Below are 19653 nucleotides of genomic sequence, written 5' to 3'. Positions count from 1 at the left end.
GGGGGGATTTGTTTGGTATTTTTCCTTTTTATTCTTATATTACACAAAAGGATTTCGTATGCTCCTTTTTGTAGTTACTCTTCTCTTCAATAAAATTTCTTCTTTCTCTATCCAAAAATAAGTAGCACCTTTTATAATTAATAAAATTTTCAAGCAGATACAAAAGACCGACAAATTGTATCAATCAAATGTACTTTCAGAATTGAGTATCCAAAAAAAATAAATTAATTAATTAATAATTAAATAATGAGATTTAAATTTATTTATCTTTTTAATTTGAATAATCAACTGATAAAGTGCTCATAATGTTATAAAATCTAATATTTTGGACTCAAAATTATTAAAATTATAAAAAATTATTTACAATAGGAACATTTGGTAAAATCTCACAATTATAAAGACCCTAAACACCTTGAAATGGTAAACCAGTCCTAATTAATATGTTGTATTCCGAGAAATATCGACAGGAGGGGCACTTTATATGGAAAGCAAAAACTAGTGAAGGGGTAAAAGAACACATTTCAAAACAGTAAGTTCTACTGTGCTACCTGAATTAACTGAGCCACCCTTCCCTGCTTCATTTGGTGTTGAAGATGAAGATGGCACAAGCTCTGCTTTGGAAGAAATAAGGAAGAAGATGGTTCAGCATCATTTGTTAGAACAACATTATTCAACAAAACACAGAAGAAAGAAAAAAGCAATGTCAACACCTTTTGCAGCATTGGATGTAGCAGAACTTTGCATGATCACGACATCACTTTTTAAACTAGAAGACGGAGAGGGTACAGGCACATGCACACCCACCATCTCCTTTGCCTCTGAAACAACTGTAGGACCAGAAGAACTCACAGGCATTTCCTCCCGCTGTAAACTAGATGACTTCTTAGTTTCTCCAGACTCAGAATGCAGATTCTCATCAATTGCATCTTCCTTGTTGGTTCGGCCTGGATCAGTTGTACCTTGATTGACCAGTGGAATGGGCAAAGCAGCTTTTTGCAAGTCATCATCAATTTTATTTTGATCAGAGCTAGTTTTAATTGTATTCTGACTACCACTCGGCACCAATGAGTCCAAATTTTTTGAGCCATTAACACCATCACCAATAATTTGAGCTTGATTCCCCTCAAGAATTGAGACTTCCAGTCTTGGCGAAGGATCCGCGCCATAAAAATAACTACGAATTGCAGACCCAACTGGGGAAGGAACCGAAAGCAATGAAGCAAAAATCAAAAACAATGCTAGTGCTATTACTGTGACCACAATGGAGTTGATGCTCCGTAGAAAGCCAACCATTGAGGCATGCCCTCTAGGTGAAGTTGAGGTCATAGCTTTCAATGCGAATCAAGTAAATTCTTCATACAACGAACAGAAAACCAAGAAGTTCCAGACAGCAAATAGTTGAACTGAGATCTACCAGTGCAACACTTAATTTAACATAAGATGAATAAGATTCTAAAGAGATTCAAATGCTAATATTGTTCGTCAATGTTGCTTCAAATTGCTAACGGGGATGGCAAATCTTAGCAGAATTGAAGCCGAGAACAGCCAAATAAACCTCATCGATCGGTTGATAGAGTAACAATGAAAAAATCAGCAAACGTTCTTTTCACCTTCAGAAATATCACGTCCAGGATATAATATCTAAAATATCAGAAACCACTTCAAATTAATCGAAAATTCAAGACTACTTGGGAAAAAAAAAACCGAACAAAGATGCCAAGAGAACATATGGAAAAAAGAAACAGAAACGAGTTTCGAATCTCAGGCACTGTGTTGTTTCATCTTCCAACAAAAAAAAAATTAAATAAACTAATATAAAAATTCGATAAATCAGCACTCGAGTTGTGTTCAGCCAACTGGAAATTTTAGTTTTGTCACTTCCAAAATAACAGAGATTTCAAGATTCAAAACCCATAGTTCCAGTATCTTCGTGCATTTTCTCACCAACCAAAAAGGCGAAACAGAAACAGAAAAGCAATGACTACCGCTCATAAATCTTCAGAATTAAACCCAAGAAAAACTTTGGAAAGGTAGAAATGGGAACCTTTACCGATTCAACGAGGTTCTAAAGCACCGGAACGCTCGATTAGCGCGAAGGAGACGAAGAATTAGGGGAAAAGATTCAGAGAACTCTCGGAGTGTAAGAGATTGATCGCCAGAAAGAGTTGCGCGGCGTCCAGGCAGAATTAATTAAATTGAATTCGAGAAAAATTTGGATCGTCGTTGAAGAAGATTGTCAATCGTGTCTGTGTGTGAGAGAGGGAGAGAAAGTAACGCGAAGAAAGCGAAATTCGTACATAAATAATTAATAGAATTAATAAGTGTGACTTCTGAGCTTCCTGTATAGCACCGCGTAATGTAGGTGTGTTATTTACAATAAACATTTTTATTATAAAATTTATTATTTTATTTATTTTATGCTATTAATTAAATAGTTTCTCTCTTTATTTTATGATGATAATGTTTTCACTCCACAAATATTATATTTTTATATTTTTATATTCATATAAATTAGATTGTGTAGAAAATTATATGTAAATTTACAAGTAAAGAATTTAAATTTTTAAAGGTATCATCAACTAAAATTCAAATTTAGATTTGTGTGTATTTAGTCAAAATGGAGTACAATTTTATTTTGTATTCATCTTAACTAAATACTTGAAGTGCTAAATATAGAGTAAGGGTATGATTCAAATCCATATTTCAATGCTTAATCTATATTGTAATGTTACTGATACAACTAAAATTAGTACACCCAAATTTGACAAATATACCCATGGAAGTAGGCAGTCGTAAGGTCGGCCTTACATGACATTGGGTGTTTCGCATAACTCCCACTAAACTATCAATAATTGTAACGCTCCAACCCGCTACGTGGGGCCTGAGGTGCTACTTTAGTAACATCTGTATTCCTGATACCATAATCATCACATAAAAGTAGTGAAAATAATTTAAACGTCCTCAAATACATTATCAAAGTTCTAGTCTACCTTTATACGTAGAAATTTCTAAATACTCATATTACAAACCCAAAATAGAAGATAGAAACTAAACTTCATTCATACAACCCACATAGATATACCAGACAAACTAATCTCAGTCCCTTTAACCTGCTAAGCACGATTCCTAGCACCTCCTGAAAAGTCAAAGGACCATTAGGATGAGACATCTCTCGATAAGACGGAGTAAGTTAATATCAGGGTGTGGTCAATATGAGTTTTAGTAGCATCATAAAATATTCATTTCTCCATTTAATCAAAATTAACATTTGTAGAATTGTACCCACACCTACACAGTTGAAAATACATTTTTATTCCTACAGTATAAACGAGTTCAAATAATAGATAACATTATTTACATAAATTCACATATATGCGTATAAGACACTCCCTTAGACAAATAACATGATTAACCCTCATGACAGATTGTGCGGCCCGAAGGCTGGACATAGCATAGGTGATCAACCCAAACAAAGTCAAAGTAATCATCTACAAATATGTCTGCAGACATTTGCAATCTCAGTTGTTGGTCTAATTGCCTTACCGCATCTTAGTCCAAACCCCAGGGAAGGTACAACAACTCTTCGTAGGCCAACCGGTTGAAACCCCCTACACTTGTGGTTGCACCTAGCAAAATATTTCACTAGCAATGATATCGTGCAAATAATCTGACTATTGTATTATAGACCACTCTAATCTTATGTTTTGGAATACCTTAAATTTGACTAAAATTAAATTGAAATTTATCTAAATTTATATAAATTCAAATTTAAGATCTGAAATGCATGCTCACGCAACTTAATTGATTTTGAAAAACCAATCATTAGCCATCAAAGATATTTTTGGATGAACTCATTTAACACACCACTTTCTATGTTGCTTCTTGATCTATCATTAACATTAACTTTCAATTAAACACCACAAAACGATGTGTGATTGAATTATCTAACTTGAACACTCTGAATCATTTGACCATCAATAATAATTTTTTACCAAACTATTTGATTCTAAAACTTAAAAATGAATTGATGAAAAAATATTTTCAATAACCTTTACATTTCTCCTTTATTCTCATACTCTTCCAAAGCCACTTATTCTTTTTAAATTTTTCCTCATGGACAATCGGTAATAGTTAAATTAATGATTAAAATGGTCTTAAAAAAGATGACGATCTAAACATTTAGACAATTTACTAGGAGAGTACATAGAAAAAATTTTCTTAACATTTATTGTATATGAAATTTAATGTGTGCAATTTTCAGAAATATTGATTTTCGAAGTAAATTACTCTCACACCTTTAGGTTTATGAAAAATGGCATTGTGCTTCTTATGTTTTTATAAATATTAACTTATCATATTTAATGGTAAATATATATCTATAAGTTTGGCTCAACCCATCTAATAAAATAAAATAATAGAAGAAAAAAGATGCTTTTAATGTCTAACTTATGTATATTTTTATTTTTTGTTAAGTAATGGGTCCATCCATAATTGTTCGGTTACCTTGAATAGATTTTGTACAAGTGCGCCCCTACGTCACATAATAGATACTAAAATCAAATCTCATTACTATTGTGAGACAATTAAAAAAATAATTCATAAGAAATAATAATTTTTATTCAATTGATAAGATTATAAAATCATCCAAAATAAAATTACAATTACTTTACAGTTGGAAGCTTAGATTTCACATTTTAAATTTAAATTTAGATAAATTTGAACAAAATTCGGCAAAAAAACTTACTAAATTTTATCTAGATTTATAAATTCAAATTTAAGACTTGAAATTTAGGTTTCCAAACTACAGCTTAGCATGGAAAATAAATAAATAATTTGAATTTTTGAGAGTTTATTAGTCTTAATCAAATAATATTAAAGATAATATCTCTTTTATTTTATATTTTGCTTCACTTTTTCTAAAATAAAAGTTGTGAAACTTCTGACATAAAAATTTCACAACTTTTATAAAAATCGAAAATTAAAATGTCCTTAAAGATTATATTATATACTATCATCAAATGAACTTGCACCTTCCTAGAAGTGAAGGAGTGTAGCAGTGCATAACCTACGTACACAGCTAGCCTTTTGTCCGAGTGTTCACATGAACCATGTCGGCAAACGAGAGAGAGAGAGAGAGAGGGGTGTTTCTAGTTTATGATATCTTTTAATATTTTGAGAATATAATATTAGAGATACCAAGAAAAATTTTATTTTAAGAATATCATGCTTTTATTAATATCATGTCACATTATATAAACCTAAGAACCATATACAAACATACATAACCTAATTTAGTGAAAGGCGTATCAGCGGTCCTTTTTTTTTACTCCTTTAATAATATATTTATTCTTTTAGTTAAACATTGAAATTTGAGTTTTTTCTCGATTTATTTTTTTTTTAAATATATATTAAATAATACATTTCTTGGGAATATAATTTCCTGAATAATCATGACGTAATCTCGCTACTTGAAATAGCAAAATTTGCCACGTGTCATTTCGAGAATTATTTTTCTAAAAAAATATTATTTGATATATATATTTTTTAAATGATAAATCAGGAAATAAATTATTCTACGTAATAAATTCTTTTACGTAATAAATTGGGAAATAAATTCTTTTAATATATATATATTTTTAAATGATAAATTAGAAAATAAAATATTCTGCGTAATAAATCAGGAAATAAATTTTTTTAATATATTTTTTTTAAAAATGATAAATCGAGAAATAAATTCTTCTGCATAATAAATTATTTTGCGTAATAAATCAGGAAATAGATTCTTTTTGTTTACATATATTATAAGTAAGTTATTATTTTTCAATCGCAAATAAATTTATAGCATATGTACATGTTCATAATATTATTGAAGTTTTTCATACAACATGCAATTTTTATAAATATTATATTATTCATATGAATTTATCAATATTGTTAATTATACTGAACAAATAATATAAGATGATGTGCTAAATTGTGATATTATTGTTAAAACTAATCATTGAACTACATATAGATGACAAATCTTAGTAAAAACACATAAAAAAAGTTCCACCAAAATATTATTTATATTATTTGTTTTAATAGTAATGTTTAATGAAATAGTAAATTTCAAATATGATTTTGCTACACACCTTTTTTTATTAATAGTAAGGTTGTATTTATATTTAGTTTCATATTCAAATAATATATTGTTTTAATTTTGTATTGTTATAATTGAATTTAATATTTGAATTATCTTGTAACCATTATCTATTATCAAAGTTTAAAACTCAAATTCATTCATTATGTTTCGACTTATAATTATATTGTTTTTTATTGTATCTTACAAACTATGGACAGTTTTTACAACTATATAAATCAATCCATGAGCTCTCTCTCTCTCTCTCTCGTTTTTTTCTTCCGAGTAATGTGATAGTTGAAGGCTGACACTTGATGACTGTGGCGGAAACCCCGAAACTGGTGGCATGCATGTCATGCTCATGCTCTCTTTCTGCATAACCTCATGATCTTTCAATTCCTACCACCCAATAGCTTCAACTTCCCATTTGTTATCAGAGCTTGCATGCGTCAATGGCGTGTTTGTGCAAAACACCTTGACGGATCTTTGCCTGAGGAAGCAAATTCCCATTTGGAATTTACTATTTCATTAAATATTACCATTAAAACATATAATATAAATAATATTTTGGCGCAACTTTTTTATGTATTTTTACTACGATTAATTGTCATCTATAAGTAGTTCAATGATTAATTTTAACAATAATATCACAATTTAGCACATTATTTTATATTATTTGTTCAGCATAATTGACAACTATTGATAAATTCATATGAATAATATAATATCTATAAAAATTGCATGTTGTATAAAAAATTTCAATAATATTATGAACATGTACATATGATATAAATTTATTTACGACTAAAAATTAATAACTTACTTATAATATATGTAAACAAAACGAATTTATTTCCCGATTTATTACGCAGAAGAATTTACTTCCCGATTTAATATTTTTTTTGAAAATATATTAAAAAAATTTATTTTCCGATTTATTATGCAGAATAATCTATTACACAGAAGAATTTATTTCCCGACTTATCATTTTTTAAAAAATATATTAAAAAAATTTATTTCTCAATTTATTACACAGAAGAATTTATTTCCCAATTTATCATTTTTAAAAAATATATATTAAATAATATTTTTTTGGGAAAATAATTCTCAAAATAACACGTGACTGATTAAATCTCGCTATTTCAAGTAATGAGATTTGTTTAAAATTCGCTACTTCAAGTAGCGAGATTACGTCAGGGTTATTTAGGGAATTATTTTCCCAATAAAGGTATTATTTAATATATTTAAAAAAAAAAAAGATAAATCGGGCAAAAACTCTTGAAATTTTATCAGAATTTTTAACTTTCTTGGGATTGAAAGATCCACGAAACATGAACACTTCATTATCTCTTTTTGACTGATAAGTCAGGTACTATAACTTATGTGTACTATAAATACCTCGGGTTTCTAAATGTGGTTTGGGTTCCAATTATGTAAGGCATCTTTTATAAGATAAAACTTTAGGAATAGTTGGCAAAAGGGACAATGCTGAAGTTGGCTATGAGATTATTGCAATAAGTTATATGAGAATATAATCTTTTGAATTGAATATCATTATATTATTTTAATTGGTTTAGATATTAATACTTGCAATATAGCATTATTATACATTATAATTATATATATGAATATTTATTTCTTGTCTTTTAGTGATTTTTTTGCATCATTATTATAGTAAAAACATATTTTCTTTGTGCAAATTATTAAATTCTTTTATTGTAACCATGTTGTTTTTAAGGGCATACATTCCACAAGTCAAATATATTACATTTAAAATCATTTAACGGTAATATAAAATTTTAAAAACACAAAAACATTATTACAACAAATAATTTAACATAATACTTGAAAACTTGAAATTATATGGTCCTCCATTGTTTTATTCATAGGATTATGTTGTTGCCAAAATTTGTTTTGGAGAATTTGGATCAATAACAACTTTAATCGTCTACCAAGAATAATAAAAAAAATGACTTGGAGGACTCGGGGTGTACTTTAGGGATTACTTTGATGCCTAAGTTAGGGAATTTGGAAGGACTATATGTAACGACCTGCCTATTTTTACCATATACATAAATTCATATATATATATTCCTACATAACCACATTCATAATAACTCTGAAATCCTGTCATACATCTCTGATACTTGAGTAGTGGAAAATATAAATTACATACATGTCATACAACATCAGACACAATACCAGAACTTTACTGAATCTGTCATGTATATACAACATCCACAAAAGGACCAAAAAGCACCAAAAAGTCATAACCCAAAAATTAATCTGACCCTAACTCAACTACTTACCCTTCTGACAGGGTAATTCGGTCAATCTCTACCGCTGCAGAGCTCTATCCGCCCTTCTACTTGGATTTCCTGAAATGTTTGTAATGCTGAGGTGGGACACCTCTCAGTAAGGGAGATAAACTAATATTAGTGTGTGGCAACATGAGTAATGTTGTGTTTGAACATGAACTGTACATAATATGTATATTTGATAAAAACTGATTGTATAAACTCTGAGCAAAATATGATTCATCATATCACAATAAATATCATACTAATTTCTGTAATCATGTAAAACATCTTCTATAATTGTACAACACTGAAATAATACCCATGATGGATAGCTAACTGATGTCATGTCTTACCCCCCATATGACAGGGTTGTGCAACCTGTAGGCGAGATCTAGTAATGGTTGGCCGACCACGTTAAGTTAAACATAAGTCTGTAAGTACGATGGGCTTGTCCCACTTGGTCCGGACTGCCATGGGAACACCTGCACTACACTGAAGCCACTGTTGGAATTGGTGTGATCCCAAGAGGGGGGTGAATTGGGTTTTAAAATATTTTTCTCTAATTTAAATAATTACACCAATTCACCACAGTTCATATTTCATTCATTATTGAAAATGTGTACGTACAACGATTAAGTTATCAGTGTGTGCATACATACACGTGTGCTACATATCTCATTTAAATTAGTTTTGTGTGCATGCAAGATGGTTATAGCAAAACATGAACTAACATACACATGCTAAAATTTAAGTGCAGGAATTTAAATGAGATAGAGATAGAATGACACAAATTTGTTAACGAGGCTCGGCCAATACTACCTACGTCCTTGCCTTGGGCATACCCCACAAGGATTCCACTAAACCTGCTTACTCAATCGGGTTAAGCAAAAGCCTTTTACATTCTCTCCTTACGGGGTGAGGAAAACCCCAGCTCAATTATTAGGCTGAGCTGAACTAGTCTTACTTACGGGGCTGAGACTCCCCAGTTCAATTTTCGGGCTGAATCAAACTAGTCTCACTTATGGAGCTGAGACTCCCCAATTCAATTAACAGGTTGAACCCAACCATTATAATAAAACCATTTTGTACATGAAACATGCTTCTGAAATACAAGCAAAGATATACACGCTTAAGCTCATAAAATATGCACTCTCTTATGATATGATTTATGCTCAGTAGAGTAAGAGTGTTTTTCTAAATAAATGTTCTAATCTTTGAAGAAAGATGTATATGATAATATGCTTCAAGGATTTGAACCCTAATGAAATATTCTCCTAAAAATGTATTTCAGATGCACTGGAGAATCAAGGGTTTGTTCTAAAAGTATTTTTGCAAAAACTAACAAGTAAGATCTTTGATATTATATGAAACATGCAATAAAAGCTTCAAAGATCAAATGTAAAACAAATATTTTCTCCAATCAAGAATTGGAATAAAATATTGTTTGGAGAATATAGGATTTATGCTCAAAACGTTTTTGCAATAATCACACTTCAAAAATAATCAGCCAAATAAAAAAATACTCTTTTAAAAGGAATGTTTTCAATAAAAGAATCAAAGAGAGTTTGGAGAATATGAAAAGATTTTACCCCAAAATGATTTTTTAAGTAAAAGAGTATGTGGGGGAACTTTGATTAGTAAAAATATTTGAGAGAAAAATTAGGGTAATCAAAGTTACTAATATGGAGTTATGAGGAGGTATTTATAGCATTTTTGAAAAATATGACCGTTGGGGATACGCTTGGTATTTTGGAAATGATTAATTAAATTTTAATGACGTTTTAAAGCTTTTAAAAAATTCCAACCCAAGAGCACCGGTCGACCGAGGCAAGTTCGATTGGCTGAAGTTCTTGAGGTTCGGTCGACCGGGCATTAAATGACTTGTGAGTTCGGTCGACCCGACTTGTATGTCCAAAGGCAATTTTTCCTTTTTGCGAGGTTCGGTCGACTAGGAAGATTTTGAACTAACTTGGTCGGTCAACCGGGTCATTGAGTTCCCACACGTGGAAACTCGGTCGACCAGAGCGTTGTAATGCAATATGGGCTCGATCGACCAAGAGGTTAATAAAGTTGATTCCTGGGGAGTTCGGTCAACCGAGGTCAAATGAACTATAGGAGTTCGGTTGACTGGGTTATGGTCAACCAGTTGACCTGGTCCTAGTCCGGTCGACCGAGGGCATTTTATACATGGGAGTTCGGCCGACCAAATGTGCACATTTAGTGCATTTCAGTCCTTTTTCTCTTATAAAATTTACAATATTCAGGTACCTAAGGTCAGTCTAAGGCCTTTGAGAAATAACCCTAAAAATCTGGCGTCGGTCGACCGAATTCAGTCTCTATGGTCATTCTATGGTCATATGAGCATTTAAAACATATCATGCAGATGCATGCTTTATTACAGATTAAAGATAAAAATTAAATGCATATACAAATTAAACACAAATGTCTTCTTCTTTCTTCTTTGCTTTTTAACGTCGAAGGGTGCATGCGGGTGAACCTCTCTATGGTACAACCCGTAGTAGTAGGAGAGTGCTCACATCTCCCAAAACAATGTCCGATCTCCCGCATAACCTACCTCGTCAAACCCCGAGGCATAGAAGGAGACTTATCACTCGCAGTCCCCTCGGAACCACTATCCAAGTTGTTATCCTTGGGCTAAATTCTGAAAATAGGATAGGAATTGATTAGAATTCCTATATCGTACACAGTTAACACAATCATTGAAAGCTAATCATGTTAACTACAACTCTCACGGGTCCAGGTCTATCCCACCACACTGACACGAAACCATCAATGGTTTGCCGTGGTTTTACTGAAATCATCATTCCAAGAAAAACACAAAACACCGCCAATGAGTTCCCGTCTAGCAACAAAACAACCCTTGACCTACTCTACCCATGTCCTACATCTTATACTCTGGTATGTACACATAGCTACGCCTAACCAAGTCTACAAGACCTAACAACTTAGTTTTGCTCTAATATCAAGTTGTCACGCACCGATCCCGCAGATGGGTCCCAGGTGTGTTTTAGTAACCTAACTTGTCTCTGTATCAATTAAAACATACATGATAATACATTGAATGAGGATCCGACCTCGTGGGGTACACGTACACCTTATACTCATTCACATATATATCCATACTCATCAAATATGCAACGAAAATGTTCTTTATATACATACATCATACCATACAACGTACCATACCGGAGTCTATACATAACTAGAATCTACATTCCAATATCATACATACCCCGGTGTCTACAAAACCCAACCATAACAACCCGGTTACAACATTTGTACTTACACAGGTACTCTATGTAGCTAACCAACACCCATGCTTTTGGACACCAGGATGCTAGTTTCGGTTACCCGAAGGACCTGAAAAACATTTGTATATTTGGGGTGAGACACCTCTCATTAAGGAAGGAGGAAGGTTATATTAGTGTGTGGCTTACAAGTGTTATTTCAACATAAAACATAACATAATACAGTTCACAATTCAGTTCCAGTACATATGATACCAAACATATGGTCAGTGTCGTCACACTTAAGCAACCGATACCCTGCAATAACTGAAGCCTCACAGCGATATCATGCTAATACGGTGTCCACTCACACCCATTGGTGACTAGCTAGAACAAACAGACGATATTTCACACCCTTGGATATAGAGCCAAACACTCTCGCCCACAGTAATTAGCCAAGACATGGCGTCAGTGTACTGTAATTAGTTGCTCCTAATTGATTTACAAAACCTAGAACAATTTTGAAACTCATGTTCCTATACTCATCAGTGTACGGTAATTAGCCACCCCTAACTGTTTTACAAAACCTTAGAACATTTTACATACAACATTTCATTATTCACTTATTTGAGTATACAACAATCATATCGTTTTCAGTTCGAGAATACAGTTTAATACAAATACAGGCACGGTCATCTCAATACTATAGTTTTATACCACATACGATTTTTCAACAAAAATAGAGATGATACCCAAAACCCCCAAATTTTTCCAAAAACTGTAACCCGAAAATCCTACATTTTCACTCCATAGATTTTCCCAAATAAGTAACCAAAACATACATACAATCATAAACTACATATTTACTGATCCCGATTTCAAAAATAACTGATATAAATAGAATCCCGTTACCTTTTCCTGAATACTAAAATACGAACTTTACGACTCCAAAACTACGAACTGAGTTCCCAAAACCTAAACATCCAAGAACTATACTTCACTATAATTCTTACTACTACATATATACCGAAACGAAACTAAAATCAAACCCTTACCTCGGTTTTGGGTTAAAACCCAAAAATCCTTGAAACGAATTTCTAATCTACTATAAACGTAGAGATTCTCCTCCTAATCCACGTGGTAACATTGGATCGTTGATTTTGGCAATTGACGGCTTGAAATTTTAGAGAGAGAGAGAGAGAGGATTTGAGTCCTAGAGAGAGAGAGAAAGAGAGAGTTTTAGCTTTCTTAGCAATGAAGCAAGTGAAAAAGATATTTATAACCTTTTGACCCAACCAACCTCGTTGACAAGACGCCATCCTCGTCAACGAGTCGTAGAAGGAAGTTCATCGACGCCAAGGTGGCCTCGTCGACGAGCCTAAGATTTCAGGATTTCCTCGTCGACGAGCTACTGAATCTCGTCGTTAAGCTAAACAAGAGGCTTCGTTGACGAGAAAAGAAGCCTCATCGATGAGCCCAACAGATTTTACCTTCTAAACTTTCCTTCTCTTTTCCTCATTGATTTAATACACTTGTCTCAGGTCGAGTTCTTACAATAGAGCTCTGAGATAGTAGGGAACTGGGACCCTGATATATAGGGTGAGTTTTTTTACTAGGGAGATGTGATTACCTTAGGGTTGTATTGTTTTTGGCTATGAGACAGAAATATATGTATATGGATATTGTTAATTTGGGTATTGTATTCTAGATGGTATGTACATTATGTCTTCTGTTGTTAGGTTAATATAAATAAAATGCCTGTTTACTCGGTACCCAATGCGGGTCAAATCATGTGAGTAGTATTAGAGTTGTTGACGTGGCCGATCGTTGATGAATATTTGCTATTTATTGAAAAAAAATGGTATGAAAAATCGGGGCGTCACAATTTGGTATTAGAGCGTAAGTTGTTAGGTTCTGCATACCTTAGTAAACAGCGAAATACAATACCAGAGTATAGGAATGAATTGTGAGGAGAATAGGAGATGGGTAGATTGAGATATAAGTTCGTTATTGTTAGAGGATGAGATTGGGAATCTTGGGTTCTATCTTGCAGCCCAGAGGTAGGAAATTCTGTGGTTGTTTCTGTAGTTTTCCTGGGGTGACAATCTCAGGAAAACCATAGTAAACTATCGTCAGTTCTTGTTTCTGAGTGGTAGGACTAAATCTTAAATAGGGATTGAGGATGTGGAGATAAATGGTCGTAAACAGGTAATTTATGAGTTATAGCAGGGTCCAAGGTATCACTGTCCATAACATAATTAAACAAACAGCGGAAACAAATATTTTTCCTAATATCATACCTACCAAAGTACTAACCCAACCAGGACATCTACTAGTCCCAAAATAATACATATGACCACCCCAAATATCTGAAAACATCTAACATAAACCATACAATATCGTGCCCACACTCACCTTCGGCATGATCATTTAAGTCTAGCCCTGGAGCTCCTAGGCTCGACTTCCTAAAGGACTTGAAAAGTTAACATTCTGGATTGGGTGAGACACCTCTCAATAATATGAAATACATTATTATCAGTGTGTGGCAGATGAGTTCTATTGTGACAATTATTTATATACGTCTTTTATATTACCCCTAAATATACTCAATATCAGTATAATCAATATGATGCAGTTAGATAAGTCTACTAACGTAGTTTTACGACATATCACACACAAGGTAAAACAGTTTATAATAAATCTATGAATGTAAGGTTTTACAACACATCACAGATAATTAAATTTGCACTTTTATATGTCACACAAGCATTCTCCTTAAATTTATACACCACATTAGCCTTCGACATCAGTAAGACTTCACACAAAGTTTCTATACTAAGTATCACCACTTCAATTTATACGCCACATAAGCCTTCGACATCAATATAAACTTCATGCAGAGTTTCCATACTGAGCATCACCACTTCATATTTTTCAATCAAATGAAAAATCTAACTTACAATTTCATGATTAATGGAATTAACCCGTCATATCCTTATATCCATATCAAACCTGTCATTTTATAATTTCACAGTAATCCCACTATATACATATATCCATAAACTAGTATTACGCCACATACTCACAATATCATACCATAACAATTCCAACAAATTCATATAAAATTATTTTTTTTAATTAATCATATGCCACACGGTTATACATTAAAATTTTCATTTAAGTAATCCACAGGGAAAAAACGCGTATTTCTAAAATCTGGTCCGATTGTTTTCCGAAAATTCTATTTAATTTTAAACATGCAATTTTTCCTAAAATGAAGGCATACGAACCGCCCTCTTAGTTATTCCCAAATATGTATTACATTAAAAAATGACCATTCCATACGCCCAAATCATACATAAATTCAAATGTGGTGTATACATATAATATACTCAAATTTAATCAGTTCAAAAGCTTTAAAAATCTAACATAATGTATTTCCCTTACATTATCCTAGGAGTGGTGCTTACGACACTCAAATGACGAATCCACTCCGGTTAAAATGTCGGTGGCTGAATTTAGAACCCAAGGATATTTTATGTTCTTCAATCGGCGCACGTTTCGCCGAAAAATTGAGGAGAGAGAAAGTGAGTTGAGGAGAGAGAAAGTTGAGTGAGCTTACGGAAAGAGAGATAGTTCTTCACGCTGGGGGGGGGGGGGTTGAATTGAACTCTCAAATTCAGTTTGATTCTCAAGAAGTCTAAACTTCCCAAGTGCTTATTTATCTAATATATATTATATTATCATTGTTACGCCTCGAACCCACCAAGTGGGGCCCGAAGGTTACATGTTTCATTCACCTATTTCTGATACCATACACCATAATTATGCAACAAAAATAAATATACATCCTCAATTTAAATACCATAGTCTATCTATAAATCTCGAAAACCACTACATCCATCTATTTATATTACATCCCAGTATTTAAAAAAAAAAAAACATAACTATACATAAATAGTTATTACAAACACCCCAAGATTTATCAAAATTTCTACCCTACTCAGAGCTCTAATCTCGATCGCCTAATGGACCTGAAAATATAATCATCCGCTAGGATGAGACACATCTCAGTAAGGAAGAATAAATCATAGCAGTGTGTGGTAGAGAGTTTATATAAATACATAATATATATATATATATATATATATATATTCATATATTCATTTGTAATTCACTATTAATAGCAACTAAGAAATCTCATCATTAATAACAACACTGACATTTGATATCAAACACGCATACATTATTATTTTTAGTGATGATTCCCGAGAATAGGGAAGATTACCCAACCATACAAATAACTTCCCTCAGCTCTAATACTAATATCAGGGCACTCACCTTACTCAGTAAGCCCTCGTGTTATGTATATAGGCAAAGTCTCCAAGAATAGGGAAGATTACCCGTCCATACAAGTAGCATCCCTTTGCTCTTGTACCAAACTGAAAATAACCAGGGCACTCGCCTTTCTCAGTAAGCTCTTGGCAGAAAGTTTTACTTTGCCATAAATATACATATAATTTAATTCACATATCATTTATCTTGTGAGATCACATTCCACATAAATTATACACACAGGAGAACACCGTCCACATAGGACTTACATTCATACAAAATACAAGGTCCACACAAGACTCTCATTGACACAGGATGCCCAGTCCACACAGGAATCACATCCACACAGGACTGTCCACACAGGATATAACGTGACCCACACAAGCACCACTAATCACTAGTACCAATCCACATGACCTACTTGTAGTATATCAGTAGAACAACCTCCTTAGGCCTACCAATGCTCTACCCCAATATATAATGACAATATACGAACTCCTCAGGCCTACCAATGTATATCATGATTACATCTAGGCAATATAACGAACTCCTCAAGCCTGCCAACGTTATATTGTGATACACACGAATAACCACACAAAATGACCCATACACACACATCACATTGTTCATCACACAGTAATCTCAAGCAGCCAATATTCACAACCAACTTTATTCATCAATAAACTGTACTCACAATTAGCCAATGTACACAATTCAATAGTATATTTCATCATTCTGTACTCACAACAATCAATTAAATTATGAAAGTTGTACTCCTGCCACACAATTTGTAATAACCCAAAAAAATAAATAAAAATATAATAATATTAATGGTCATTTAGTTAGTATCAAAGTTTCTCTATTAGGATCCTTGATTTCTTGTTTGATGCCTAAGAAAGGCCTTGTCTAAGCGAGTGCTCAGAGACCATTGTGGCTCAGTTGCTCCCTAGAGGTTGGCTTGATCAAAATGAAATTTCATAGGATAAAACAGGGTAGACACTGTTTGTATACGTAAATAAGTACATAAAATAATGTTTTGATTGACATAATTTATAGAAATATATGATAAAATAATAATAATAATATAGGTATCCTATGCAAGGCCCACGAGACTGTGTGGGGCCCACATGAGTCTCGAAGCTGTGTGGAGGTTCACACGAGTCTCGAAACCGTGTAGGGCTCATAAAATCGTTTGAGGATTATTTGAGTTACGTATGATCCACTTGGATCTTGAAGTTGTGTGGGGCCCACAAGACCATATGGGCCACATGAGTTTTCAAAATTCAAATTTAATTCTTTTTAAAAAATAAATAATAAAATAAATAAATACTAAAAATAGCTTAAAAGTAACAACAATGATAATAATAATGATAATAATGATTAAAAAATAATAAATAAAATAAATAAATAATTAATTAAAGAAGTAAGTAAGTAATTAATTAAAAATTAATTAAATGGGAGTGGTGGCAAGTACTCCCACATGGCCTCCATTCCTTACCCATACTTAACCCATACCTAACCCATTCCTTGCCCATTCTTTAATTTAAAAAAAAAAAATTACAATCTCACCCCTCTCCCGACACTTTTACAAATTCCACTTCTTCCCCAAAATTTTCCTAGAAAGATTAGTGAGTGAAATAATTAGTGGCGGAGAGAGAATTTTTTAGTAAGTTCTCACTCATCCACTCTTTCCGATCTCATTTCTTAGAAATAGTTATTGTGTTCGTAGCACAAGATAAAAGAAGTGGTAAGTAAATTAAATTATGTTAGATTTTCATTTAAAATTTATATCCAAGTTTATTTGTAAGTAAATTTCATTTATGTTACTTAGTTTCATAAAATTCTCCTGAATTTATTTTTACGCATATTTAATTATACCAGTTTTAATTTTAATATTCTTACATTTATTTTTGGGTTAAGAAATACTCTAATACACTCGGATAGTTTTCAGCATTTCTCTCTATTTAATATATATATATATTTTTTAACACGAAAATTGTGTGACATGAGTTTATTTTTATGTTGCATGTTTGATGAAAATATGAGTAAAGATGAGATTTTCATAATATTATTTAAAATTACATAATTTATAATAAAATGATTTTAAAACCCCTTATGGCAAAGGAAGTTCAAAGTTACAGATGTTCGGTACCGCACAAATGCTCAATACCGTAGCTTAAAGTTTAAACGGATCAGAATGCACCCACACTGTTTATAGAGTTGTTAGTTATGTTAGTGGATTTCTCTTAAGTGCACACCTGATTCCGGACTTGGACTTAATAAGGAAAATCTCACTTAATGTTTACGTACGTTGATTTAGTTTGGTCGGCCAGCCAGCTAAGTCCAATCTTTGGACCGCACAACCCAGTCATGGGGGTAAACATGACTTACGACAAACAGGCCTAAGAGTGATTTTTACAATATATGTTTATACATATTTAATTACGTGTATAGAGTTATTGATGATTTGAAGGAAAAGTATATGTTTATGTAAAAAGGGTCATTCTTGTGCCTAAATGACGATCTAAAGAAAACGTATAAGGAAAAATATATATATGTAAATAATTAAATATTTTTATAGTTTTAAAATTAAAAGTTTAATTTAACACTTATAGTATATGATTATAAAATTTTACTATTGTAGTTGATGACAAAAGTTTTATGTAAAAATTTTTAAATTTACATTTATTTTAGAAGCAATTTTGAAGTTATAGTATTAAATATTGTTTTACAAAATTTTAAAAGCTCATTTTGGCCACACACGAATAATAATCTTATTTACTTACTGAGTGTCGTCTCACCCCAATCATATTTTTACATTTCAGATAACTTTGAAGGACATATCAGAAATCAAACATAGCAAACATGCGGGTGGGAATAGAATAGAAAATAAAGCTTGATTATAAATATTAGTATGATGCCAGATATTTATGCTTATGTAATTTTTTTTCTTTTGAAATAAACGATTGTAATATGGATAATTAGCGCTCTGATTTAATAATAATTGAGTTTATTTACTTCCACTGTAAATCAATGGTAAAAAGTAAATATCTCAGACCCTTCGGGGTTGGGGCGTTACACAATTTCTTTCCATATATATATATTGTATACTCGAATTAACCAGTTTATAATTAATAAAAACCTACTATAATTAATTCCCCTTACTTGATTTCCTAGATTACGCCTGCAAAAACCCCAAACAATGTCCGTTACACACCCGAACCCTAATTCAAAAACCTAAGTTTATCAACTCAAATCTCAATAAAACACTATTTTATCATTCCCTAGGCCCTATATACTCCATATTAACCATTAAACTAATATTTAATACCCTTACTTCAATTTTGGGATGGTGCCCCGTAACCCTAAACTAAGAATTTGCTCCACCTAAGATGCAGAAAATCTTCCCAGGAATCCCGTGGCAGTTCTCGATCGTCAATCCGGGCTTTAACGGAGTCGGAATCGAATAAAGAAGGAGAGGGGTCTGTGGGTTTGCATGAGAGAGAGAGAAGAGTGTTTAATTTTATTTCTTCAAATGAGTTCTCGGTTCTTTTATAATTTCATAACTCTTAGAGGAAACCGTCACCGCTTTTCTTCCTTCTCCAAAAAACCGTCGCCGGTTTTCTCCTTAACCACCCCAAAAACCTTT

General features: G+C 32.4%; 1 protein-coding gene across 2 annotated transcripts in view; it reads right to left on the bottom strand.

Annotated features, from left to right (window-relative positions):
• The window catches only part of LOC131146687 (protein trichome birefringence-like 18), a 28300-nt gene extending 25969 nt beyond the window's left edge, over positions 1–2331 (bottom strand). Inside the window, exons 1-3 of one of the 2 annotated variants that reach the window (XM_058096435.1) lie at positions 2045–2331; positions 711–1641; positions 549–611 (exon numbers count right to left, since the gene is read on the bottom strand). In XM_058096435.1, coding sequence (XP_057952418.1) covers positions 549–611; positions 711–1326 — 679 coding nt within the window. In that variant the 5' untranslated portion in view covers positions 1327–1641; positions 2045–2331. The remainder of the gene's footprint in view (positions 1–548; positions 612–710; positions 1642–2044) is intronic. The other variant, XM_058096434.1, reaches the window with a different exon arrangement.
• Between the last annotated feature and the right edge of the window lie 17322 nt (positions 2332–19653).

Source organism: Malania oleifera, chromosome 13 (assembly GCF_029873635.1).
Source record: "Malania oleifera isolate guangnan ecotype guangnan chromosome 13, ASM2987363v1, whole genome shotgun sequence".
Taxonomy (NCBI): Eukaryota; Viridiplantae; Streptophyta; class Magnoliopsida; order Santalales; family Ximeniaceae; genus Malania; species Malania oleifera.
Note: the sequence above shows the minus strand (reverse complement) of the source record. Positions and strands in the feature narration are given on the sequence as shown.